We start from the raw sequence: 26,896 nt of genomic DNA on the forward strand, positions 1-26,896 counted from the left end.
CGACAAAAGTTATTGATGATAATTACCATCACTATTCCCCGGGTTGATAAGCACAGGTGTCTACCCACACATCTAAATGAGAAACCCAGCAAGCCATCTCTTGTGGTACCAGGGATGGAACCAAGGGGCATTGTACCTGTGAGCTACACCCCTAGCCCTATTTTTAGTCTATTTATTTATTTATTTATTTATTTATTACTTTTTATTTTTTATTTATTACTTTTTATTTATTTACTTATTACTTTTTATTTTTTATTTATTTATTTTATTTATTTTATTTATTTTTGGTGGTACTGGGGTTCCTGGAAGCCCTTCTACCTCCGGGCTACACTCCCAGACCTATTTTATTTTTTTGGAAACAGGGTCTCTTAAGCCAGCGCGGCTGGCTTCTAACCTGTGCCATCCTCCTGTCTCCGCCTCCCAAGCGTGGGGATGACAAGCGTGCGCCACCACGCCTGGCTTATTCTTTGTTTTGAAACAGGGTCTCATTAAGTTGCAGAAGGCCTCACTAAGTACCTGAGGCTGGCGGTGAACCTGGGATCCCTGTCTCAGTCTCCCAAGTACTGGGATGACAAGTGTGCCCCACCACGCCCAGCTGATTAGCTTGATTTATTTATTTTATTTATTTATTTTGGTGGTACTAGGGATGGAACCCTTCTCCGGGCTACACTCCCATACCTATTTTTTATATTTTATTTGGAAACATGGTCTCTTAAGCCAGCAAGGCTGGCTTCGAACCTGCGCAATCCTCCTGTCTCCGCCTCCCAAGCGCGGGGATGACAAGCGTGTGCCACCACGCCCGGCTGATTAACTTTATTTTAAATAGCATCCTAGACGTACTACCAACAAATATCCTCTCTCTCTCTCTCTCTCTCTCTCTCTCTCTCTCTCTCTCTTTCTTTCTTTTTTGTAAATTTATTTGCAGGACTAGGGATTGAATCCAGAGGAAGTCTCCCTCTGAGCTATGCCCCTAGCTCTATTTTATTTTTATTTTGAAACAGAGGTTCACTAAGTTGCAGAGGGCCTAAGGCGGGGAGGCTGGCTTTGAACCTGCGATCCTCCTGTCTCAGCCTCCCAAGTACTGGGACCACAGGCGTGTGCTAGCCACGGGCCTGGCTATCGCTGTGAACTGCAATGTCCTTCCTTGGCTGGTATTGCCCACATTGATGAGCCAAGAAGATCACAGGATGGTGCTGCGTCTATCATAACATGGGGGACGGTTCAAGGACCAGACTGGCTTCCTCTGAAGCCGCCGCGGGCCGGGGTGCTGCCTTCCCACCCGGGAGGCGCAGCTATATTCAGGTGGGACCAATCTGGTTTTGCAGGGCCTCAGAGGGCCAGCAAGAGACGGGCGCAGGGGGCGGGGCGCAGATGGCTTCTAGCACCAGCTTCTCCAAAGACACTCATGGAAGAGGTCCCGGCTGGGTATGAGAGAGGGAAGTCACCCGTCGACACGTGACCACGCTGGCTCCCCTCCAAGATTCTCTCAGACTCTGATACTGCAGCCCGAGCTATAAGTACAGGACCCGGGGCTGTAAAGGAAGAAAGGCCTGGACGGGTCGCCTTCGGCCCCAGCCCCTGGGCCGGCTGCTTTCGCTGGAGGATCTGGGGGCCGGTTCACAGAGGCAAAGGGCTACGGGGCACGGCTCAGCGCTCCGGGGTCAACTCTCAGGCGATGGTACCAGAGCCCACAGGATGGAGAAGTGGGGGGAAGGAAGGAGGAAAGGAGAAAAGAAAGGAGCTCCCAGGGAGACAGGATGTGCAGGATAGTCTAGACACACTGCATCCAGTCAGCCGGAGGAAATAAAACAAGAGAAATCTGGAGTCCGCCTGTCCAGGAGTCCAGGGTCTCCAATGCTCCTGGCTGCCCCGCCAACCAAAATGCCAGCCCTGCAGGGCCGGCGCCCCGCCGCTCCCCAGGGTGGTGACCCCGGCCTCCTGGCGCCGCGCCTCCCATCCGCCACGGCTGGGGCAGCCTAAAGGTGCGCTACGCCTCATACCGCTCATGGTCCCCCATGACAAAATCCCAACACCGTGAACGGAAGAAAACTTCTGTCTTTTAATATTTCTTCCAGGCTTTTTCTCTTGAACGATCTGTCATTGAAATTCAGCATGAGATTTTTTTTTTTTTTTAAGTTTTCTACTGCTTAAGAAAAAGTGCTCTTGAAGCCAGGCATGGTGGCGCATGCGTGTTGTAATCCCCGTGTTTGGGAGGCAGAGACAGGAGGATCATGCAGGTTCGAGGCCAGCCGCGCTGGCTTAAGAGACCCTGTTTCCAAATAAAAATATAAAAAATAGGTCTGGGAGTGTAGCCTGGAGGTAGAAGGGCTTCCAGGAACCCGAGTGCCACCAAAATAAATAAATAAATAAATAAACAAACAAACTAAAAAAAATAGGGCTGGGAGTGTAGCTTGGAGGTACAATGCCCCTGGGTTCCAGTTCCATCCACAGTACTGCAAAAAAAAAAAAAAAAGTATAGGAGTTTTGTGGGTTGTATTATTTTGTGTGTGGGGGGGGCAGAGGCATTCTACCTCCAAGCTATATCCCATCCCCGGCCTCTTTTTTAATTCTTTTTTTTTAAATAGGATCTCACTAAGTTGCTGAAGGTTTTGCTAAGTTGCTGAGGCTGGCCTCAAACCTGCAATCCTACCTCAGCCTCCCAAGTACTGGGATTACAGGCATGCACCACCATGCCCAGCAATTAGCGCAGGTGCACCTGTTCCTTGCGGTACCAGAGACATGTGTGCGCTCCTGGCCTCAGTGTGGTGGCTCGGTGAGGTAGAAGGAACCAGGCTGGGGAACCTGGCTCCAACTCTGCCTCCACCACCTCGCGCTGTTACCCTGGCTTCCCTTGCCTGGCTTCTCTGAGCAACACACACACACACACACACACACACACACACACACACACACACTCTCTCTCTCTCTCTCTCTCTCTCTCTCTCTCTCTGTCAAATGAGCCTGGGTCTCTTGCCAGGGAGGTCTGGTTTGGGGGAGCAGATGAACTATGTCTGCCAACTGTCTGGCAGGCGTAAGTTCCCCATAAAGGGTGGCTACTATGTTATCCTCTGGTTGACCTTTGATTTTTCCTTCCCTTCCTGGGGCTCCGGGCCCTGGGGAGTCCTGTTCCCCAAAAGCCTGCTCTGCAGTGACCCCCTGAAGCCTGGACACCTGGGTCTCTGTCCCCTTCCCTGCCCGCACAGACCTGGCATAGCCAGGTTTGGGGTGCTGGGCAGGAGACTGTCTCTACCTACACGCTGCCCTGCAGTCGGGCCGCCTGGACCGCCACGAGATCGCAGGGGCTCAAGCCTTTCGCGATGCTCCGCTGGGGCCGACGCTAGGTCCAAAATTGATTGCGCCAGAACATCCATTTCTAAGAGCCGACAGCTCACGAGGCCCTTGCATCTTGGAGTTGCCAGCACAAATTAACTTTGACCAGGAACGAGGTAATAAGGGAAGGGAAGGTCAGAACAAATTACCTCTTCCCTCTGTCCCTGAGTAAAGAAAGGAGAAGAACACCCCAACTATTTTAGACATGATGCTCATTTTAGAGATAAAGCATGTTCTCCTCCTAAAGATTAGTCTTTATTTGTTTTGCCCCGTGTTGGGGCTTAACCCAGGACGTCATGCATGCCGGTCAAGGGTTCCACCGCTGAGCTACAGCCCCAGCTCTTTTTGTATTTTGAAAACTGGGGGGGTCTCACTAAACACAGGTTTCTTTCTTTCTTTGGTACTGGGAATTAAACCCAGGGCATTCTACCTATAAGCTACTCACACACACACACACACACACACACACACACACACACACACACCACGCCACACTTTTATCTTTTGACTTTTTATTTCAAAACAGGGTCTCACTGAGTTGCCGCGACTGTCTTCAAACCTATGATCCTCCGGACTCAGCCTCCCAAATACTGGGATCGCAGTCCCACACCACCATGCCTGGTCCATCTGTTCTTTTAACATTGACTTTTCAGATCCAAGATGCAGAATACCCTTCAACACACACACACAAGGAGGAATTCTCTCAAATTCTCAGCTCACTCATCGGCGCTAGCAACTAACCCAGAATAAACTCCATTCCCTCGGAACGAAGAAACCCCCACGAGTCTGCAAGATCAATTATACCTAGCAGTTTTACCAACGGGAGGATGCGAACTACCACGTTACTATGTTACCAAGTCTGGATACTTCTTCAAAGGGGAACATTAGCAAGTTATTTTAAAACCCTTAGCAAACATCACGTGTTCTATGAATACAGAGAAATAGAATACAGAGAACTAAAATACAGGAAAATAGAAGAGAGCCCAATGCTACTTGTCTGGGGCTAAACACAATCTTCACTCCACACGCTTGAGAACACACAGCTTTCATGCTCGACTCTTTCCCGGCAGACGATCTGAAGGGAGAGAGAGCCGGGTCGGCCAGAGTCCTCAGGCAGGTTCACAGAAATGGCTCTACCTCAACCCGTGTCCCGAGTCGGGACAACATACAGCACCGGGTCTTCGCGATGTACCTTTCCATGAGGTACTTGGTAAACTCGGCGATAGATCATTCGGAATATTCAGTGTCCAGTGAACACAAGGGAAGCTCCAGGGGGAAAGGACCAAGTTTCCGGCTCCTCAGCTTCTTCCAACTCTGAGATGCCAAGTCAGCCCAAGGCCACTGTATTTGAAAGGGGCCCACGGAGCCCCAAAACCTTAGGTAAAGACGTCTTAACCACGCCAGGGTGTAAAACGCCGGCGGCCCTCCATAGACCTCTGCCTACGAATTAACCCTACTTAAAGAGAGGGCTCTTTCCTGCCACGGCATAGGCCGCCTGGCACCTGTTCCCAGACTCTTGTCTTAGCTGCGCCTGCCCGGTGAGTCCTTTACCACTCCCAATAACCTATCAGCGGCTACATTAGCTCAACAAATTCCTGCAGACTGAAGCAGCTACGTAATTTGAACAAACAGTCAGCTTTTGCAGGATTTACACTCATTGGCTCCTTAACTGAATCGTGTGTCAACATAACAGACCTGGAGCCTCCTGTCGTCTCAGGAAAGCAAAATCTCCCCTGGGCTACAGGTTCCACTTACAGGGAGGTCGCCTCGTACCGCGCCTCCCTTCTCCCTTCTGGACTAGCTAGCCAGCGTGTGATGCCGCCGCCTTTCTGTTGAAACCGGTGGAATAACTAAGATGAGGAAGTACAAACGGAATACTTTAGTGACTTCCAATAAGTAACTGGGAGGGGGGTGTCAATAGTGGTGGGCCTCTGGCAAGTTCTCTTTCGGATGCAAAAACTGCAAATCTTAACTTCTTTTTAAAGAACACCCAAGACTGGTGGTCCAGTCTCACAGGAAAATGTAAAAACTTATCAGTAACATTTGACCAGTACCCTTTAGCAAGGAGTAAAGCCATCCTGGCATTCAGAGTCATTATGGTGTGTGTGTGTATGTGTGTGTGTGTGTTATCGGGGGTGGGACTCAGGGGCATTCTACTTCTGAGCTACACCCCCAGCTCTATTTTTTAAAGTTGGAAACAAGGTCTTGTTAGGTTGCTGAGGCTGGCTGCGAACCTGAGATCCTCCTGTCTCAGCCTCCCAAGGACCGGGCTAACTGCACGTCACCATGCCTGGCTCCTGCTACAGCATCTGAACACGAAATCAACTTTCTTATGGGATCTAGAAGCCCTCCAAGACCCCAATCCCAGATCGAGCGGGTAGCTTCGCTGAGAAAAATTTGCAAGACATTTGATCCCCTAATCCCACAGTAACAGAATACTAAGCCCTGACTGTTAGTAGGTAACTGGTTATATTACAAAATCAAAGCCTGTGCCATTGAGATAAATACTAAACAAATTAGAATCCCTGGAGGAGGCTCCATTGGCCTAATTCAAGAGTCTGTTTGAAAAATAGCAACAGAATAGCAATTACCAAAGGGCTGTTTCCTAAAATTACTCTCCTGTTGACATTTCTCAATTCCAAAATGTCAAGAGAAACAAGCTCACCCTCACCATGTCTCCCTTAAAGAAAGCATTATTAAAAACACCACCAAAATTAATAATAATAATAATAATAATAATAATAATAAATAATAAGTGTTCGCACAAGGAAGTGGATGCCCTAGACCCACAAGTCTGTTCTTAAAAAGCAGAAGTCACAGTCAGTCCAAAACACCAAGGAAGAAAACCCCCCCCCCACACACACACACACACAAGGTCCTAATTTTAGCAACAGTATCTACCCCTGGGGGGGGGAGGGACAGAATGTCCAGTTGATAGTTATTGATTTTATATAGAGAAACTAAGTATTTAAGACTTCCTGGCCCCAGGGAGGGTACAGAAGGCAGGCAGGCGAGAAAGAAATTAAGCCTTTTGATATCTCATTTGTAGAAAACAACATTTGTACAGTTGTTTTTATTGAAATTTAGGTATGGTTGGGCGAGGTGTAGGGGGATCCTTGTTCTCTAAATAACATTACCCATCTGCCCAGAATTTTAAACAGCGCTGATTTTCCCCGAGCTTCTTCGCTTCTGTTAAACCCACACGGCCCCCGAGGTCTGCGCTCTCTCCTGACTGACTTGGTGAGAAGCAACTCGCCCTCCCACCCCAAGAGAAGGGCCGCTAGGGAAAGGCTTGGGCCAAAACACCTGGCAAACACCACAAATCACTCAGAGGGGTCGACGTTTTCTTTGTCACCTGAATGCACTTAAAAAATAATAAACAAACTTGCCAGCGCCTGGGAGGCTGAGACAGGAGGATCTCAGGTTCACGACCAGCCTCAGCAGCTTGATGAAGCCCAGTTTTAAATTTTAAAAAATAAAATAAAATAGGGCTGGGGGTGTAGCTTGGAGGTAGAAGGTCCCTGGGCTCAATCCTTAGTACCAAAAATTAAAAAGAAAGAAAAAACAAAAAATAAAAAACAATCTGATGACCACTTACTCCCAAAAGATTATTATTTTTCCCCCTATGTCAGGAAGCATTGAAGCAACCCTAGGTGTATAATGCTTGAAAGAACTACTGTTTTCAAACAAGAAACCGCTGAGGTTTAGATGCCTGTGTTTTACAGAATCGCAGAGTTTCAGATTCTCCATAAAGAGGACACCCCTTCTTGTCCTCTCTTAACCAGAGGCTCTCCTGCACCAACATTCCCGGTTAATCAGAAAAGAGGTGAGGACCAGAGACCTTGAGTGCACACGCTGAAACTGTTGCCCTGTTAAAAGAGGCTGAAACTGTTACCCTGGTAAAAGAGGCTGAAACTGTTGCCCTGTTAAAAGAGGCTGAAACTGTTGCCCTGGTAAAAGAGGCTGAAACTGTTACCTTGTTAAAAGAGGCTGAAACTGTTGCCCTGGTAAAAGAGGCTGAAACTGTTACCTTGTTAAAAGAGGCTGAAACTGTTGCCCTGGTAAAAGAGGCTGAAACTGTTACCTTGTTAAAAGAGGCTGAAACTCTGTTGCCCTGATGCAATAAAGAGCCTCTCCAAGCCGGTGGGAATAACGTGAGCTAGTGGAATCTTAAAAACCTACCACATCGTACTAAAGAAAAAAAAAACAAAAAACAAAAAACAACCAACGGTGCATCCTTTAAGATAAAACGCCAACTTGGCAAGGGCTTCACCAAACCGTCCCGACTGGGCAGGGGTGGGGGCCCTTTTGGTCCAGGGATGGACAAACGCTCGCCGGGTCCCCGTGCGTCCCTCGGGGAACTTGAGCTCAGCCTTCTTTAGGAGAGAGGTGCGAGTTGCAGAAAGCCACTCAGGGCGACACGCTCGATCCCAGGGAGGGCTCCCGAGTGGGGGTCTGCGCCCGGCACTCCTCCCGGGGCAGGGGGCCCGGGGTCAGGGGGCCCAGGGGCAAACTCAGCCCAAGTACCTGGGTCAAAGCACCGCCCGCAGCACTCAGCAGCTAAGGAGCCCAAAGAAATGGGAGGAGGGCGGGGAGCACGGGGGGCAGCCGGGAGCCCCGCGCCCCCAAGCCAGCGCAGGGCGGGCGGGCGCGGGCCGCCGGCCGGTACCTGGGCTCGGGCAGCGTGATCTTCTTGCTGGCGCGGGCGGCCGGGGTCGCCTTGCTCTTCTCCATGGCCATGAGGTAGCTGACATCGGCCAGCACGGCCTCCAGGTCCGCCATGATGATGGCGGCGGCTCCGGCCGGCGGCCCGGACCACGCGGGACCGGGCACCGGCACGGGACGCGGGACGCGCCCGCCGCCGCCCCGACCTGGGGGGGCCGCCCCGGGGCAGCCCCCCCTGCGCGTGCACGCCGCGCGCGCCCGGCCCGCGAGGAGGGGGCGCACAACCGTCCGCCCCAGCCTCCTGACCCCGGCCCGCACGCTCCCTCGGGGCGGCCACGAGGGACTTCCTCCCGCCTCCGCCCCCGCCCCCGCCTCCCGCTCTCCCTCCTCCTCCCTCCTCCCCTCCTCCTCCCCCTCCTCTCCTCCTCCTCGTCTTGGACCTCCTCCACCTCTCCTCCTCCTCCCCTCCTCCTCCTGCTCCTCTCAGTCCTCCTCCTCCCCCCTCTTCCTCCTCCTCCTCCTCCTCCTCCTCCTCTGGGACCTCCTCCTCCTGGACCTCCTCCTCCTCCCCCTTCCTCTTCTCCTCTTCCTCCTCCTCCTGTTCCTCTTGGTCCTTCTCCCCCCCTCCTCCCATCCTCCTCCTCCTCCCACCCCCGTCCTCCTCCTCCCATCCCCCTCCTCCTTCTCCCATCCTCCTCCTCCTCCTCCCATCCTCCTCCTCCTCCTGCCCTCTACCCCAGGGGAGCCCCGGGACCTATGCCCACCCCCCAAGGGGCATGGGGAGGTCTCTGCTTCGTGCACAGGTCTTACTCAGGTTGAACACTGACCATCACACTGGCCCCGGGACGTCTGGGGGTGACCCAAGAAACACACGCATTCCACTGGTCCCTACAGGTGAACCTGAAACCACCTTTGAACAACCACGCCCTAGCCGTCTCTGACCATCCGCACTGCAAACCCATTAAAGAGAGACCACACGGCCAGAGAAAGTTGCTGGTCTCCGCCACTCCGGTGGGCGGGAGGGCAGTGGGGCAGTCCCCGGAGCCCCCTGCGCTTGGGGAGCTGGTGGAGGGAGGAGAGCCTCTGCTCTCCCGCACTAGGTGAGAGGAATGGTTCCTTTGGCGCTTGGAGGGAGAGCACTCTGGCTCTGAGCTATCACCATCAATTTAAAGGACAAGTAAGGAGTGCCTTCTGAGCACACACCTGCCCCTGGGGCGAATTTAGAGAAGTGGGTAGGCGTCCAGTCCCTGGGTAGGCGTCCAGTCCCGGGGCAGGAGGGAATTTCCAGCTTCCTGCTCTGTAGGCTCCAAATCTTCTCTACCACTTCCCACCCCCGCTGGGGGTTTTGGTTGCCTCTTCTTTTTCTGCAGCCCTGCAATAATCCCCATTCAGCATTCTGTGGCACTCAGAATGTTTAAGGGACACACAGAAAGTCTTAGGAAGCCCCAAGCTGGAAATCCCTTGAACGTCTGTGTCCCTGGGCACGCTGAACTGATACCTGGCTAGAAAGTGGATCGCCTTCTGCCCTGGTTTACAGGGTTGATGCTCCGCCCACCCACCCAGAAGTGTGTAAGACCCAACTTGGGATAGTTGGTAGAAGGTCCGAGCAGAGGCTGCCGGATCCCATCCTGACGTGAACCCTGCCCACTTGTACCAGACATTTCTCAAGACCCAAGACACAGGGTGCATCAGATCCGAAGGGACAGGAGGCTGTAAGAAAATAGAGAGAAAGGGACTGGAGCTGGCCTCAGAGCCCAGAAGAGAGGCAGCCGGGAACACGCTCCTTCAGGCTCAGGTAGGCATGAGCCAGGGGGCAGACTGGCATCTCTGCCCGCTTCCTTGCCGGAAACAGAAACACAAGAATGCCCTGTCAGGTCACCCCAGGAGGAAGGGTAAGTTCCCCCCAAGAAGCATACCATAGCATTTACAATCTAATGCCTACAATCGTTCCTTTTTTTTTTTTTAACATTGGAGAGTACATGTGATCATCAATAAATACATGTACCAGCTTACATTTCCTTGGTCCTTATTAATATTAGTAAATTTTAAAATGTTGTTTGGGTATTTTTGTGTGTTTGACTGCTTTTTTTTCCCCCAATAGCAATGTGCAGAGAGTTTACAAGATACCTGCTATCAAATCTCTGCTGAATTTCTAATCTTTTTTTCTTTTCTTTTCTTTTTTGGTGGTGGTGGTGCTGAGGATCGAACCCAGCTCTATTTTTATTTTTTTATTTGAAACAAGGTCTCGCTAAGTTGTGGAGGGCCTCGCTAAGTTGGTGAGACTGACCTCAAAAGTCTTCAGCCTCCAGCCTCAGCCTCCCTAGTCCTGGGATTACCATGCGCCACCGCGCCCTTCATCCTGCGCTATTCTAACTAGCCCAGTGGTCTCGGAAGCAACATTTCCCCTCTCAGTCCCTTATGGAGTCCGAGGTAAAGTGGTGATGTGGCCATTCTGTTGGGAAGACGGAGGGAGAATGGACACAAGCCCACACCTTGTGCGACGCATACCCCCTCTATTGATTTTGCGTCCTGTTGCCCTCGCCCTGGCTAGAGAAGACACGGAAACTAGTTATTCTTGAAGCTGGACGACCCTTACCAAAAATAACATTCCCCCTTGAGCATTTCTAGGAACCAGCTTGGGAGAAATGATGCGTATTTATAAACCTAAGCAATTACTTTTCTAGTAGAAAGACCAGAGTACTCAAAACTCGCTGCTGTGCCAAGCCGGGCGTGGTGGCGCACACTTGTAATCTCCGCACTTGGGAGGCTGAGACAGGAGGATCGCACAGGCTCAGCTACTTAGGCTCTCAGCAACGTGGTGAGACCCTGTTTCTAAATAAAATATAAAATAGGTTAGGGGTGTAGCCTGGAGGTAGAAAGCCCCTGGGTTCCATCCCCAGTACCCAAAAAAAACAAAAACAAAAACTTGCTCTCGCTGTTGGCGGAGACCCCGCGCCGTCTTAGGTCAGCTGATTCGGTTCCGCGGGGGTATTTCTTTCTGGTCTGACTAGTGTGTGAACTCCTCCTCCCCAGCCCTCTCCTTGAATGTCTAACTTTCTCCGCTCCCTGCCTCTTCTCTTTTTTCCTCTCTGGACTCTTGTAATCCCAAGTACCTTTCCTTGTTCGCTGCGCACAAAAGACCTTAAGGACGAGAGATGAGGTTGTCATAACCCAGCCGCCGAACACCGTTGCCAGCCCGTGATCGTTAACAACGGGCAGAGAAAAACAAATAGCAACCCATTTGCGCTTATCCAGTAGTGCTCCCTGGCAAATAATTATGTCTCCCACGCACCCCTCCGCCCCCAGAGGACTTGAATGGCTTTGGACTCAAGCTGCTCATTATAGATAAGGCTCCAGAGTTCCCCCAAAGGTTCATAATGTTCCCTTTTCTTTCTTTCCTCTGATTTTCCATCATTACAAAAGATATTGCTGAGGCCGTTGCATTCAAGTTTAAGCTTTATTGAAGTTTATTTCATATTTTATTTGGAAACAGGGTCTCACTAAGTAGCTGAGGCTGGCTTCGAACCTGCGCGATCCTCCTGTCTCAGCCTCCCAAGCGCGGGGATGACAAGCGCGCGCCACCACGCCCGGCTTATTAAATTTTATTTCAAAAACAGCAGCTTCATCGGGCAGGATGGTGCATGTCCGTAAATCCCAGTGTTTGGGAGGCTGAGGAGGGAGGATCACAGGTTTGAGGGCTGCCTCTGTAACTTAGCAAGACCTTGTTTCAAAGCACTCAGTAAAATCGGGCTGTGGGTGTAGCTCAGGGGTAGAACGACCTTGGGTTCAATCCCTAACACCAAAAAAGAAAAGAAAAGAAAAGCAGCAGCGTCTAAAGGGGGAGGGGGGAGGCATATCGAGAGAACAGATTGGTCCTATTTGTTTTAGATTCTGAGCTATACTGGGACTTCCTACTCACAGAATCCCCGGACCATTAATCTGAATAACACCAGGCAGGAAGAGTGCTGTCATGGGAAATTAATCACAGATGGGGGTTGAGAGGGGAAAATCAATGCCAAATGGAAGACTTTGAGAACAGCATCATATGCTCCACCTCCATTTGTTAAAAAATCACGCTCCTTGGTTAGGGATGTGGCTGAGCGGTGGAACGCTCCCCTGGCAAGCACAAGGCCCTGCGCGTTCAAGACCCAGCGCTACCCAAAATTAAAAAAAATTAAAATTTAAGCACACTATTTCAATCCCTGTCTGCTAAGAGAGACTTGTTGTTGTATAAACAGTTTATTAACTATAGCTATTTCATCACTGAGCCTTCACTGGTTCTCGTTCCAAACGCCTCCTTCCCTGTCTGCGGACATTTCTAGAACCCTGTCCCGTGTCACCTAGAAATAAGACCCCACCCCCACGCATCACGGACGCTCCTTTTCATATCAAATGCATCCGCAAAGATCCGCAGATCTCGCTGACAGCCATACACACAGCAACACACGCTTTAAGAGATCTGCTGAAATCCTACAAATCCTAAGCTTTGCTTTTACCAGGACTGAAATCCCCGGTAATGCGGAAGGACCTGCCTTTAAATGCCTGAGAAGAAATGTCTCCATACAGGGACCGCCGATCAGGCAGCCACTAGGAAGAGAAGCCGTGAGAAGTGAACGCCCGTGAGCCGGGCGTGGTGGTGCACACCTGTAATCCCTGTCCTTGGGAGGCTGACACAGGAGGATGGAAGGTCCACAGGCTCGAGGCCAGCCTCGGCAACTCGTGAGGCTCTCTGCAACTCAGTGAGAACCTGTTTCAAAATAAGACGATAAAAATAGGGCTGGGGCTATATCTTAGAGGTAGAATGCCTCTGAGTCAATGCCCGATACCACACACACACATTAAAAAAAAAAAAAATAGGGCTCAATCCGCAGGGACACATACACACGCACGCGCGCAGAAAACCCAGTGCTGGCTCTGTGTGCCGGTTCCTGGCTTTACTAACCTGTAAGCCAGTCTCATAAGCCTGGTAAGTCTCACTTGCCATTGGTAACTAAGAAAAGGACTGAATAACGGGTCCTCCGGGTCCCCTTAAATTCTACGATTCCCTGGCTTGAGACCCTGAGAGTTCAGGTTTCAGCATACTGGGCCACACCCAGACACTCTATACTATGCCCTTATATAGACACAGATATCCAGATATATGTACTTCATATAAATATGTACATATATGAATATATAAGTACATATATGAATATATATGAGTTTATATATAGAATATATATAAGTATATATTATATATTTAAATATATATACATTTAAAATATACTTTTATTAGTGTATTGTAATTAAACAGTATAGTGAGGGGTTTTTTTGTGTGCGTGTGTGTGTGGTACTGGGGGTGGCACCTACGGGCATTCTACCTCCGAGCTACACCCCCAGCCCTATGTTTTATTCTTTATTTGGAAACAGGGTCTCACAGAGTTGCAAAGGGCCTCACTAAGTAGCTGAGGCTGGCCGTGAACCGCGATCCTCCTGTCTCAGCCTCCCAAGTGCTGGGATGACAAGCGTGCACCAACAAGCCTGGCTCCTAGCAAGACGGAGAGCGCTACATTCTCACACGCACACAGCCCTCGGCGTGATGCCCTCGCCATCCCGCCCGCTTCCCCTCTTCCCTCCCGGACACGTTAGTGAGATTCATAGTGATTACCTTTATGTACAGACATAACATTATTTGAACCACGATCCTCCTCTTTTCCCTCCCCACCTGCCTCTCCAAAACCTCTTCCCCTGTTCTATGGGTCTGTCTCTTCATTTATTTGAAATTCCTTTTCTTTCTTTCTTTCTTTCTTTTCTTTTCTTTTCTTTTCTTTTCTTTTCTTTTTTTTTTTTTTTTTTGTGGTACTGGGTTTCCTGGAAGCCCTTCTTCCTCCAGCTACACTCCCAGACCTATTTTTATACTTTTTTATTTGGAAACAGGGTCTCTTAAGCCAGCACGGGGATTACAAGCGTGTGCCACCACGCCCGGCATTGTTTCTTGTTTTTTATCTTCCACATCTGAGAGAAAACGCAGGACCCTTGACACTTTGGGCCTGGCTGATCACACTCAGCATAAAAAACACTGAACAAAATCCAATACTCTTTCAGGTTTAAACAAAAGAAAGGAAGACTTTGGGGATAGAAGGAACTCACCTCAGCGTCATAACGGCAAGGTGTGATAAACCCAGCATCACACTGACTGGGGGAGGGAGGCCTGAAAGTATTTCCTCTAAAATCAGCAAGAACACAAAGACGCCCACTATCACCACGCCTAATCCAATACCGGACTTGAAATGTTAGCCAGAGCAATAAGGCAAGAAAAAGAAATGAAAAGGATACCAATAGGAAAGGACAAAGTGACAGTTACTCTACTTGCTGACAACACGAGCTTATACTTACAAGATGACAGAAAAATTCAACCAGAAGACGTCGAGAGCTTATAAGCAAATTCACCAAAGTAGCAGATAGGAAACCAATTTAGCAAGCTGGGTGTGGTGGAGCACGTCTGTAATGCCAGCATTTGGGAGGCTGAGACAGGAGGACCACGGGTTCGCGGCCAGCCTCTGCAGTTTAGGGAGGCTCTCAGCAACCTAGCGAGAACTTGTTTCCAAAGAAGAAATAAAATTGGGCTGAGGGTGAAGAAAGAAAGAAAGAAAGAAAGAAAGAAAGAAAGAAAGAAAGAAAGAAAGAAAGAAAGAAAGAGGAAGAAAGAAGAAAGAAAGGAAGGTAGAAAGAAGTAAGAAAGAAAGAAAGAAAGATAGATAGATAGATAGATAGATAGATAGAAAGAAATAAGGAAGAAAGAAAGGAAGGAAGGAAGGAAGGAAGGAAGATAGAAAGAAAGAATTAAGAAAGAAAGAAAGAAAGAAAGAAAGAAAGAAAGAAAGAAGAAAGGAAGGAAGAAATAACTTCCTTTAGGAAGGTAGAAGGTAGGTAGGTTGGGAGGGAAGGAAGGAAGGAAGGAAGGAGGGAACAAAAGAAAAAGGAAGGAAGAAAGAAGAAAGAAAGGAAGAAAGGTAGAAAGAAAGAAAGAAAGAAGGTAGAAAGAAAGAAAGGAAGGAAGAAAGATAAAGAAAGAAGAAAGAAAGAAAGAAAGAAAGAAAGAAAGAAAGAAAGAAAGAAAGAAAGAAAAGAAAGGTAGGTTGGGAGGGAAGGAAGGAAGGAAGGGGAAAAAAGAAAAAGGAAGAAAGAGAGAAAAGAGAGAAAGAAAGAAGAGAAAGGAAGAGAAAAAGAAATTCTCCAGGCATCCTCTGGCTTCTGACATTGCTCCTATGGTGTAGGACTCAGGACTCCTCTCTGAGGCGTACCTGCCTGTCTTATAATGGACGGGTAATTACCTCTTGCAAAGATTAGCAAAGGAATCCAATAAGATCCCGAGACCCAGGGGAAGGGCACGTCGAGGTGAGTGTGTGACGTCCCCACGCGGCCCCTCAGGCTGGAAGACACCCCCACGCACTCCCAGGGCCCCCCCTGCACATAATTGTTTCCGGAAAGAACAAAGAAGGAATTTGGCAGGAGCCCACAAGAACTCCTGGAATCCTGACGGCTCTCAACCCCGCATGGTCTCCCTGCCAGAGAGTCACCTCCTCCGGGCCAATTTTGAACCATTTAAGACCTAATTGGGGGATGAAACCGTGCCAGGCCCGAAGCCCTTTCTCCCGGCCTGAGAACCAGCAAAGGTTGCCCTCTAACTTACCCCGCTCTGACCTTCCGCAGGGTCTGTGTCCAACCCTGGCCAGTCGCCGGTCCTCTGCAGAGAAGGATAACCCAGCCGTGAGCTCCAAACCTAAGGCGGACATTATCTAAGGACGGGAAGAGTCCCCCTGGGTCCCTCCAGGGGCTACGCCAGGCCTTCGGTGGACGGCTCACACCATCTCCTTTGATCCACCTGCTCATAAGCCCCTTGTTTAGCAAATATTTTGGGGGGCCCGGCGGGGGTGTCTCTAAGAGGTACTGCTTGATCGTGGGAGTCAGGTCCACACCCTAACCTCACAGGGGATGGGGAGACTGGCCGTCAGTTGGCGCCCTCTCTCTCTCTCTCTCTCTCTCTCTCTCTCTCTCTCTCTCTCTCTCTCCCTCCCTCCCTCCCTCCCTCCCTCCCTTTCTTTCTTCCTTTCTTTTCTTTCTTTCTTTCTTCCTTCCTTCCTTCCTTTCTCTATCTCTCTCTTTCTCTCTCCCTCCTTCCCTCCCTTTCTTTCTTTCTTCCTTCCTTTCTTTCTTTCTTCCTTCTTTTCTTTCTTTCTTTCTTTCTTTCTTTCTTTCTTTTTTCCTCTTGTGGTTCTGAGGACAGAACCCAGGGGCATCCTTCATCCAAGCTACACTCCCAGCTCTATTTTTTATTCTTTATTTCGAAACAGGGCAAAGGGCCTCACTAAGTAGCTGAGGCTGTCCTCAAACCACGATCCTCCTGTCTCAGCCTCCCGAATGCTAGGATTACAAGTGTGAGCCACCACGCCCAGCTTGGCTTTTTCCTTATAATTGTGCTTTTGCTCAAAGGCTACAGACAGAGTGTGACGGGACCCCGCAGCACTGGGCATGAATCCGGGAGGGCTTCTCTGAGGAGGTAACATTTCAGCTGAGAACTAAGAATGGGCAGAAAGTGTTCGGAGGTGGCTTCCACTTGGACAGCACACGGCGGGGGCACGGGGGCAGCCGGGGACAGGGTGGGAGATGGGCCAGACCCCCAGGGCCCTGGAGGTTGTGAGGAGGAGCCGGGTCTCTGTCCTGAGAGCCCGGGGCAGGCATGGAGCTGGGATTTGACATGAAAAACCTGTGAAAGAGAATCCCCAGCGGGAGAATGAACTTTCCCTTGCTTTTGCAGTTTAAAAAAAAAAAACAAAAACAAAAAAATTAGGCCTGCTTGGGGTTGGGGGAGGGGAGCTGGCTTTTTCTGGAGCACTTTTCTTATAAACGGCTTTAAATAGAACCACAGAGACCCAAACAAATGGAAGCCCTGTCCACCTCGGCCTGCGTTCTCGTAAACAAACAAGATCACCGAGCAACGCCGGGCGACGGTGTTTCTGCAAACGCTGGAGACCTCGCAAAGAAAACGTGTGTGGATCTTCACGGGAGGTGCCCGCGGCCAGGGTGGGCTGTGCCCGTAGATGCCCCTTGGCTTTCGGGGGTGCCTGGCCAGGGACGCCAGCCGTCCAGGGTCACCGTGGGGCCGCAGGGGTCTCCGGCAGCATCTTGGCCCCTGCCCCAGCTGGCCGCTCTTGGTGACACTCTGGGTCCAGGTACCATCCTGTGGGCACGGAGCACACATGTGACCAGGAACCGTCCCCGGCTTCGCCCTTGCACAAGAAATATCACCGCAGCTAACGGCCCACTTGGGAATCTCTTGATCTCTTGTGACTCCTGATCATGCTCCCAACAAGTGTGCAAGAAAGAAAGTGATTTCCCAAGACTGTGCAGCTACAGGGTGGGCGGCAAGGCGGCTGGGCTCGGAGCCTCCAGCTGCGGCCGGGAGCCGTGGGGCTTCCTCCCTCTCCTCCAAATTTCTCCCCTGTCCATCGCGTCCAGTTGTCCATCACCTGCCCTTAACCCGGGGAGGGGCTCCGCTTGCAGGTTGGATTGGATTTCTCAATGTATTCTGCATATCCACCCAGGGGTGAGGTTATTGCATTTGCTGTAAGAGCAGCCTGACACCCTTCTCGTTAGTTTCAACTCAGACACGGTGGCCGGGCACGGGGCCGCGCACCTGTAATCTCGGTGGTTGGGAGGCTGAGACTGGAGGATCGCAGGTTCAAGGCCAGCCTCAGCCACTTAACGAGACCCTGTTCCAAAATTTAAAAATAATAAAAGAAGTCAGGCGTGGTGGTGCACGCTTGTAATCCCAGTACTTGGGAGGCAGAGAAAAGGAGGATTGCGGGTTCACGGCCAGCCTCAGCTACTTAGTAAGGCCTTCCACAACTTAGTGAGACCCTGTTTCAAATAAAGAATAAAAGCCGGGCATGGTGGCGCAGGCTTGTAATCCCAGCATTCGGGAGGCTGAGACAGGAGGACTGCAGTTCACGGTCACCCTCGGCTACTTAGTGAGGCCCTCCACAACTTAGTGAGAACGTGTTTCAAATAAAGAATAAAAGCCGGGCATGGTGGCGCACGCTTGTAATCCCCGCGCTTGGGAGGCAGAGACAGGAGGATCGCGCTGGTTCGGAGCCAGCCTCACTGGCTTAAGAGACTCTGTTTCCACATAAAAATGTTAAAAAATAGGTCTGGGAGTGTAGCCCGTGGGAGTGTATACCGGAGGTAGAAGGGCTTCCAGGAACCCCAGTACCACCAAAAAATAAAAAATAAAAATAAATAAAATAAAGAATAAAAGCCGAGCATCGTGGTATACACTTGTAATCCCAGCATTCGGGAGGCTGAGACAGGAGGATTGCAGTTCACGGCCAGCCTCAGCAACTTAGTGAGGCCCTTTGCAACCGTGAGAGTCTGCTTTGAAATAAAGACTGAAAAATAGGGCTGGGGGTATAGCTCAGAGGTAGAATGCCCCTGGGTTCTATCCCTAATACTGCCAAAAAAAAAAAAAATAGAAGAAGAAGAAGAAGAAGGAAGGAAGGGAGGGAGAAAGGAAGGAAGGAAGGAAAGAAAGAAGGAAAGAAGGAAGGAAGGACAAATAAAAATTAGGAATGAGGGTGTAGCTCAGAGGTAGAATGCCCCTGGGTTCTATCACTAATACTGCCAAAAAAAAAAAAAATAGAAGAAGAAGAAGAAGGAAGGAAGGAAGCTAGGGAGGGAGAAAGGAAGGAAGGAAGGAACAAACAAAAGAAGGAAAGAAGGAAGGAAGAATAAAAATTAGGAATGAGGGTGTAGCTCAGAGGTGGAAGGAATGCTCCTGGGTTCAATCCTCAGTACTGCAAAAAAATAAAAAATAAAAAAATAAAATAAAATAAAATAAAATAGGACAGGGAGTATACAACACCCTGTGCTCAAGCCTCAGTACCAAATGAGCCAGCCAACCAGGCAACCAAGCAGCCATGCAGTGACGCTCAGAGTTTCCGCGGGCCACAAGTGTGGGTTGGGGGGTTCTGTGTCTCCCGGGGCCACAGCCAAGTGCCAGCGGAGCTGTGGTCTCATTTCAGGCTCGGCTGGAGAGGAGCCCGCTTCCAAATCGTGGGTGCTGGGAAAATTTAGCTCCTCGTGGCCATTTTATCTTCTTGGTTTCTTCCCGCTGTCGGCCAGAGGCGATCTCAGCTAGGGGAAGCCGCTTGGTCCTGTGCCCTCAACAGGGCGCCCGCTTCATCCACTCTCAAGACAGGAGCAGCCGACGACAGAGTGTGGCCACGGGACTGAATATCTGCACCAACCTGATCAGAGGCGGTGGAGATGGCGTCTGGTCCAGAGTCCTTAATGCAAAACAAAACCCCCTCATTCCCGGGCTCCCTCCTGCGGCACCAGGGGCCCGCCCACCACGGCCTTCCTGGGGATGCCACCAGCCGTGTCTTCCCCTGTGCCGTGACTTGGGGGCCCCGGGCTCCCACGTTTAGACCCCAGCAGCACTTCCTAGGAAAACCCGACTGCTGGCTTCCCTCAAGGATGCTGAGGCCATCGCACTGTGACCGCGGAGGTGACCGCAAGCTGTCCCCTTCCGTATCCCTGATGCCTGAAGGTGTCTAGGCCTCTGGGTTTCCATACTGCGTGTCGCCTGGAGAGGCCGTGAGCCCAGGGCTGCCCACTGCTAACCTTCACTGTGCTAGTGATTAGCTCCTTCCTTCTTCCTTTCTTTCTCTCTTCCTTCCTTCCTTCTTTCCTTCCTTTCTCTCTCTCCTCTCTCTCTCTCTTTCTCTCTTTCTTTCTCCTACTCTCCATTGTTGGACACATGGTGAGCTTGGTAAAAGACAGCAATTAGCCTGGCGTGGTGGCGCACGCTTGTAATCCCCGCGCTTGGGAGGCTGAGACAGGAGGACCGCAGGTTCGAAGCCAGCCTCGGCTACTGAGTGAGGCTCTCAGCAACTTAGTGAGACCCTGTTTCCAAATAAAGTGTAAAATAGGTCTGGGAGTACAGCCCGGAGGTAGAAAGCCCCTGGGTTCCACCCCCAGGATTGAAAAAAAATAAAAATAAGAAGGCAGCAATTACCCATCCTTAGCAAACATGGGCACAGTGGTCCTTGTGAGCAGAAACACCCCACCCAGGAGGACCCTGAGGAGGCGGGACTCGCCCTCCACACACGCAGACTCCGCGCCGGGCATTGCAGGCCAGTTTTCTCATGATTAAATTCCACGTAGCGTCCACCCAAGAGCCCTCGATTACAGGGAGAAAAGACCTAGACCAGTACCTACTTTATTTACTTATGGTAGATACTGAGGATTGAGCCCGGGGCGCTCTATCACTGAGCTACAGTCCCAGCCCTTTTTATTTATTTATTTTTTATTTATTTTATTTTATTTTATTGGTGGTACTGGGGTTCCTGGAAGCCCTTCTACCTCCGGGCTACACTCCCAGACCTATTTTTTTAAATATATTTTTATTTATTTATTTATTTATTTATTTATTTATTTATTTGGTGGTACTGGGGTTCCTGGAAGCCCTTCTACCTCCGGGCTACACTCCCGGACCTATTTTATTTTTGGAAACAGGGTCTCTTAAGCCAGCGTGGCTGGCTTCGAAACTGCGCGACCCTCCAAGCACGGGGATTACAAGCGGGCGCCACCACGCCCGGCTTTTATTTTTCTTTTGGAAACAGGGTCTCTTAGGGCTTCTGAGGGTCTCACCAAGTGGCTGAGGCTGGCCTCAAACTTGTGATTCTCCTGCCTCAGCCTCCTGAGTTGCTGGAACAACAGGCATGCACCACCACTTCCAACTAGATTAGTACCTTCTACACTGATGCCGGAGACGTGTGTGTGTGTGTGTGTGTGTGTGTGTGCGTGTGTGTGTGTGTGTGTGTGTGTATGTGTGTGTGTGTGTCCCGGGTTGCTTGGTAGAATGTGTTTCACACTGTGGGACATGATCAGTGATCCCTGAGTCCCTAGGCCAGATGGTTATGTACCCAAAAAACATTCTGGTCATTGCAAAGATACACGACCAGGTTGATTTTCTTTTACCCCTAAGCTGAGAGACCCTGAAACCGAGGTCTGTGCCTGATCAGTGATCCTTCCAACCGAGATGGGATGGCCCCATAAGAAGCCCTGTGTGAGCCGGGCGTGGGGGCGCACGCTTGTCATCCCAGCATCCGGGAGGCTGAGACGGGAGGATCGCGGTTCGCGGACAGCCTCAGCTACTTAGTGAGGCCCTCTGCAACTCAGTGAGACCCTGTTTCAAAATAAAGAATAAAAAATTGGGCTGGGGCATGTAGCTTGGAGGTTGAATGTCCCTGGGCTCAATGTCTAGCACTGCAAAAATAAATAAATAAATAATAATTAAATAATTTTAAAAAGAAGCCCCATATGGAACAGCCTCTGGTATAACAGCCTTGTTCTGCCCACTGTATAGAAAAGAATGATATTGCGGCTTCAAGGCCCAGTGCAAATGGTCTCTGTGGAGACACCCTCGGTCCTCATGGGTAGGTGGTAGACACTTTAAAAAACAGGCTTTGAGAGACAGGTCACCCACAATGGGCCCAGAGGAATACTGCGTGTTGTCTCTAAGGCCCTTAACCTATTTGGACATCGGCTCTTTTTAAGGAAGGCTGGGAGGGAGCCAGGGAGGCAGGATCTTTGCTTTTTTTAATTTTTTTTTATATATCTGTGTTTCTCTATTTGCAATAAAAAGGTGGTAGCCAGTACTCCCCAGTACTTGGGAGGATTGCAGGTTCAAGGCCAGTCTCAGCAACTTAGCGAGAGCCTGTTTTAAAAATAACAAATAGCCAGGTGTGCTGGCACACGCCTGTGATCCCAGGACTCGGGAGGCTGAGACGGGAGGATCGCAGTTCGCGGACAGCCTCAGCTACTTAGCGAGGCCCTCGGCAACTTAGCGAGACCCTGTCTCAAAATAAAGAATAAAAAAGGGGCTGGAGGTGTAGCTCAGAGGTAGAAAGTCTCTGGCTTCCGATTCCCAGTACCCCACCACACACACACACACACATACATACACAGAAAGGAAGAGCTGTGTTTGTGCGTTTATAAGATTTAAAGTGGAGATAAAAAGAGTTGGCCAAATCACGTCTCAGCAGTAAAAATTCACATCTCCCCGGAATAAAGTGGAAACTATGTTCCCGTGTATATTGCTACATATCTGGAGGTGGCCTGACACTGCGGTTGGTCACCACGCCAGGGAGAGTGGGTTCGAAACAGGTCATAGGAGCTTATACAGAGTGGATACGCTGAGCAAATCCGTGATCCACATCCCAGGTGGAGGGCCGCAAGACAGCCCGGACCCCGTCCCGCTACTCAGAACAGTGCGATTTCAAACGCATCAATTGTGTATTTTTAGAATTTCCCCATTTAGTATTTTTGGGCCATGGTTGACCACAGGGGCAAAGGACGCCCCAGGCCACTGAGGCTCGGCATTCCGCTCTCTTTCTTTTTATATTTTCCTTTTCCAAAAAAAAAAAGTACTGTGGCTGGGCGTGGTGGCGCACGCTTGTAATCCCAGTTCTTGGGAGGCCGAAACAGGAGGAGCGCAGGTTTGCGGCCCGCTTCAGCTACTTAGTGAGGCCCTCTGCAGCTTAGTAAGACCCTGTTTCAAAATAAAAAATAAAAAGTAAGACTGGGGATATAATTTGGAGGTAGAATGCCCCTGGGTCCAATCCCCAGTACCACAAAATAAAAATTTTTTTAATTAAAAAAATAAATAACCAACGTGGCCAGCATGGTGGTGGTGGTGCACACCCGTAATCCCAGTACTTGGGAGGCTGAGACATGAGAATCGCAGGTTCAAGGCCAGCTTCAGCAACTTAGCGAGGCCCTCGGCAACTTAGTGAGACTCTGTTTCCAAATAAAGAATAAAAAAATAAGGCTGGGGGTGTCGCTCGGAGGTAGAACGCCCCTGGCTTCCTTCCCCAGTAACGCAAAAAGAAAATAAAACATTCCGTGAAGAACTGAGTGTGGTGGTGCACACCTGTAATCCTAGTACGTGGGAGGCTGAGACAGGCGAATCACAGGTTCATGGCCGGCCTCAGCTACTTAGTGAGGCCCTCCATAACTTGGTGAGACCCTGTTTTTAAATAAAAAATAAATATAGGACTGAGGGTGTCGTTTGGTGGTAGGAGGCCCCTGGGTTCCATCCCCAGCACCACAACACACACACACACACACACACACACACACACACACACACACACACAAAACGAAATAGAGGAAGAAGGCTGGGGGAGGGGGAGAAGGAGGCTTAATGAAAAAACTAGTTCAAATAATGTCCATAGATGAAGGTCTCTCTTAGAATCGAAAACACGTCCAGGGAGGAGCGGGAGGGCGGGATACAGAGGGGACACTGGAAATACCCCGTGCACGGATGTTTGCGTCACTTTGGACCTCATTATGGAGTACCATTATAATGCACCAATAAAAGCCTATTAAAAAAATAACACGGGCCGGGCGCGGTGGCGCGCGCTTGTCATCCCAGCCTTCAGGAGGCTGAGACTGGAGGATCGCGGTTCGAGGCCAGCCTCAGCTCCTTAGTGAGGCCCTTTGCGACTCAGTGAGACGCTGTTTCAAAATCAAGAATAAAAATTGGGCTGGGGGTGTAGCTCGGAGGTAGAGTGTCCTGGGTTCCATTCCCAGTACTGCAAAAAGAAAACGAAAAAAAAAATTAGAAAAGAAAAAGAAAATAACGTGGGAACCAAGAGCACCCATTACGGGTGAAAGAGGAAGTTTCAGCGTGAACCCTAAGATCAGGGAGAGCTACACTGGGCTTCAACTTTGCTTCAATTTATCAGCCGTGCGCCATGGGGGAAGTCATGTAACTCCCCCACGTTTCAAGCCTTCTGCTTTTTTGGTCCTGGGGACGGAACCAGGGGCATTCTACCTCCAAGCTACACCCCCGGCCCGATTTTTTATTCTTTACTTTGAAACAGGGTCTTACTGAGTTGCCGAGGGCCTCACTAAGTAGCTGAGGCTGTCCGCGAACTGCAATCCTCCTGTCTCAGCCTCCCAAGTACCGGGGTTGCAGGCGTGGACCACCACGCTGGGCTTTTGTCCTCTGGGTACTTACCTTTAAAAACGCAGAGGCAGAAGGTCACTTGCGTGTGGTTAAACCAGGAGGCAACCCGCAGTGACAGTCACTTTTTCTGTTTTGCTTTTGGTTTGTAAAGATCGGCTTCTCAGTTCCTTTCGACTTTGTGCGACTGTTCAAATCTAGAAAACAAAATGCCTTCAGGTAGCGGGATTTTTAAACGTGCCCCTCCCCTCTTCTCAGATGGCTCCTTATTGCCTGGAAAATCTCAGGTTCCATCTACTAATGCAGGGACAAACAGAACCTCAGTGTCATTCAGACTGAGAAATGATGGCTGGTTTTCTCTTTTCTCTCCAGAAAAGAGAAAAGAAAAAATAATCAACCCTGGAACGAGGAGCCATCTCTGTTTCCCTGGCAAGGCCAGCCTGCCGTCGCTGCCCGCCTCCCAGCCCACTTCCCGGTACCAACGCACACAGAGCCACTAGGGTTACCTACATCAAGGCCAAATGTCCAGGTTTATTTATGTAATTTTTTTTTTTTGCAGTACTAGGGATAGAACCCTAGGGGCATTCTACCTCCACGCTACACCCCCAGCCCTAATTTTTATTCTTTATTTTGAAACAGGGTCTCACTGGGTTGCAAATGGCCTAAGTAGCTGAGGCTGTCCTATCCTCCTGTCTCAGCCTCCCGAATGCTGGGATTACAAGCATGTGCCACCATGCCCGGCTCTCCTTACCCAGGAATGCTTATCAGAAAATCTGTATTCCCTTCAGGACTCCCTTCAAGCTTTTGTAATTACTGTGATGTAATAAATAAAGTTGTGTTTGTGACCTTGTCTTGCAGACCTGGTGTGACCCGGCTGGAGGCCTCTACCGGGCCATCACATCCTCTTCCGACCCAGTTCCTCATTGCAGGTTGTCTCTGTGTCTTTGAATCCAGCGCTCGGGGTCTCGGGACCCCGGCACCCCTCTCTTTTCTCCACCCAGCCTCCATCCTCTGAGAGCATCTCCGTGGTGGTGACACCCGCAGCCTCTGTACCTGCCACCTTCCTCCCAACAGCTCTCTGTTCAGCCCCCACCCCCAGCCATCTTCCTAGAAAACCCTGAATCTGAGAGTCTTCCAGCCCTGTTTAAAAAAGGTCCTGTCAACTGAAATCAGAAAATCCCAATAAAGCCGGGCGTGGTGGCGCACGCTTGTAATCCCCGCGCTTGGGAGGCGGAGACAGGAGGATCATGCAGGTTCGAAGCCAGCTGCGAGCGCTGGCTTAGGAGACCCTGTTTCTAAATAAAAATATAAAATAGGCCTGGGAGTGTAGCCCGGATGTAGAAGGGCTTCCAGGAACCCCAGTACCACAAAAAAAAAAGAAAGAAAATCCCAATAAGACACGCATATCTGTGTTTATAGTGACACGATACAGTAGCCAATTATGGAACCGACCTAGGTGTCCATCCACAGATTACAAAATGATGGGAAAGACACACGATGGAATTTTACTCAGCAATCAAGAAGAAGAAAACCATGCCCTTTGTAAGAAGATGGAAAGACCTGGAGAACATTAGGTTAAGTGAGATCAGCCAAGCATGGAAAGAAAAGGGACCTATGATTTCTCTAATATGCTCAAGCTAGGGAGTATTTGGGATACAAGAACTTCAGGTGATGGAGGAGACCCTCGGTGGAGCCGGGGAGGAAGGGGAGGGGAGGAGGAAGACTGAGGCCCATCAGTGGAAGTACTGCCACTGACTGTGTGATACATGGGCCATTGTCAATCTGGGTACTGGGTATGGGGAGGGAGGGAACTGTGTGCCTGGGTATCACTGTCATCATGGTTTACACTGTGATACGCGACTATAACACACCAATGAAGAAGAAGACGATTAAGTCATTTGCAGGAAAATGGATAGACCTGGATAGCGTTAAGTGAGACGGGCCTGTCACAAAAATGGCGCACGCTTGCAATCCCAGCATTTGGGAGGCTGAGACTGGAGGATCGCGGTTTGCAAACAGCCTCAGCTGCTTAGCGAGGCCCTCTGCAACTCAGTGAGACCCTGTTCCCAAATAAAGAATAAAACATAGGGCTGGGAGTGTAGCTCGGAGGTAGAATGCCCCAGGGTTCTATCCCCAGTACTGCAAAAAAAAAAAAAAGAAAAAAAAGTGAAGGGTTATATGTTTTCTCTAATATGGGCAAGCTAGTGATTAATGGGATACCAGAGGGTCTTCGGATAATGGAGAAGAAACTTCAGGAGCCAGGGAGGTGGTCTAGGGGAAGAGGAGGGAGAGGGAGGATCATTGAAGGAATTACTGCCGACTCCATTGTGTACATAGGTGGGAATACCAATGCCCATCTCAACACCCTGTATGGGGAAGGCGTTGGATGAGGGAGCTGCGGGGAAGCCCGCCAAGGGCTGTGGGCATGTATGTTACCATCACTATAGTTTACATTTTGATGTGAGACTACAGTTCAGCAATAAAAACACACACACAAAAAGAAAATGTCCCATCAGTCAAGGAACAGAATCTTTCGCCTGTGATACACCTGTCATGATCTCACCCCAAACTTTTTTTTTCCTGCTATCTTTGACTCTCCCCTTTTTCTTCTTTCTACTTCGTGGCCTCAGTCGGACAAGCATTTGTGTTTTTTTTTATTCATCTCTGCCTTTGTTCAAACTTTCTCCCTACCTAGAATGCCCCAACCCCACATCTTTACCTAACCAACTCCTATTCATCTTACGGTGCCCAGCGAGTTTAAGAGCCATCTCCCCTGTGAATTGCGCTCATGTCTCCACCTCTGAATTCAAGCCCTTCCCTCTGCTAAGCTCCTGTTGTCCCGTTACCGGGCTCCATTTTTTGTGCCATAGCAGGAAACCAGCTCTTACT

The 26,896-nt window shown here is 50.0% G+C and overlaps 1 protein-coding gene across 1 annotated transcript in view; it reads right to left on the minus strand.

The window, feature by feature from the left end:
- GRK3 (G protein-coupled receptor kinase 3) overlaps positions 1 to 8,112 on the minus strand; it is a gene marked incomplete at both ends in the record, with an annotated part of 131,670 nt that extends 123,558 nt beyond the window's left edge. The window contains one exon of the mRNA XM_080717506.1: positions 8,000 to 8,112. Coding sequence (XP_080573632.1) covers positions 8,000 to 8,112 — 113 coding nt within the window. The remainder of the gene's footprint in view (positions 1 to 7,999) is intronic.
- Positions 8,113 to 26,896: the final 18,784 nt, after the last annotated feature.

The sequence above is a fragment of the Muscardinus avellanarius genome (assembly GCF_963383645.1).
Source record: "Muscardinus avellanarius genome assembly, chromosome: 21".
NCBI classification, from domain to species: Eukaryota; Metazoa; Chordata; class Mammalia; order Rodentia; family Gliridae; genus Muscardinus; species Muscardinus avellanarius.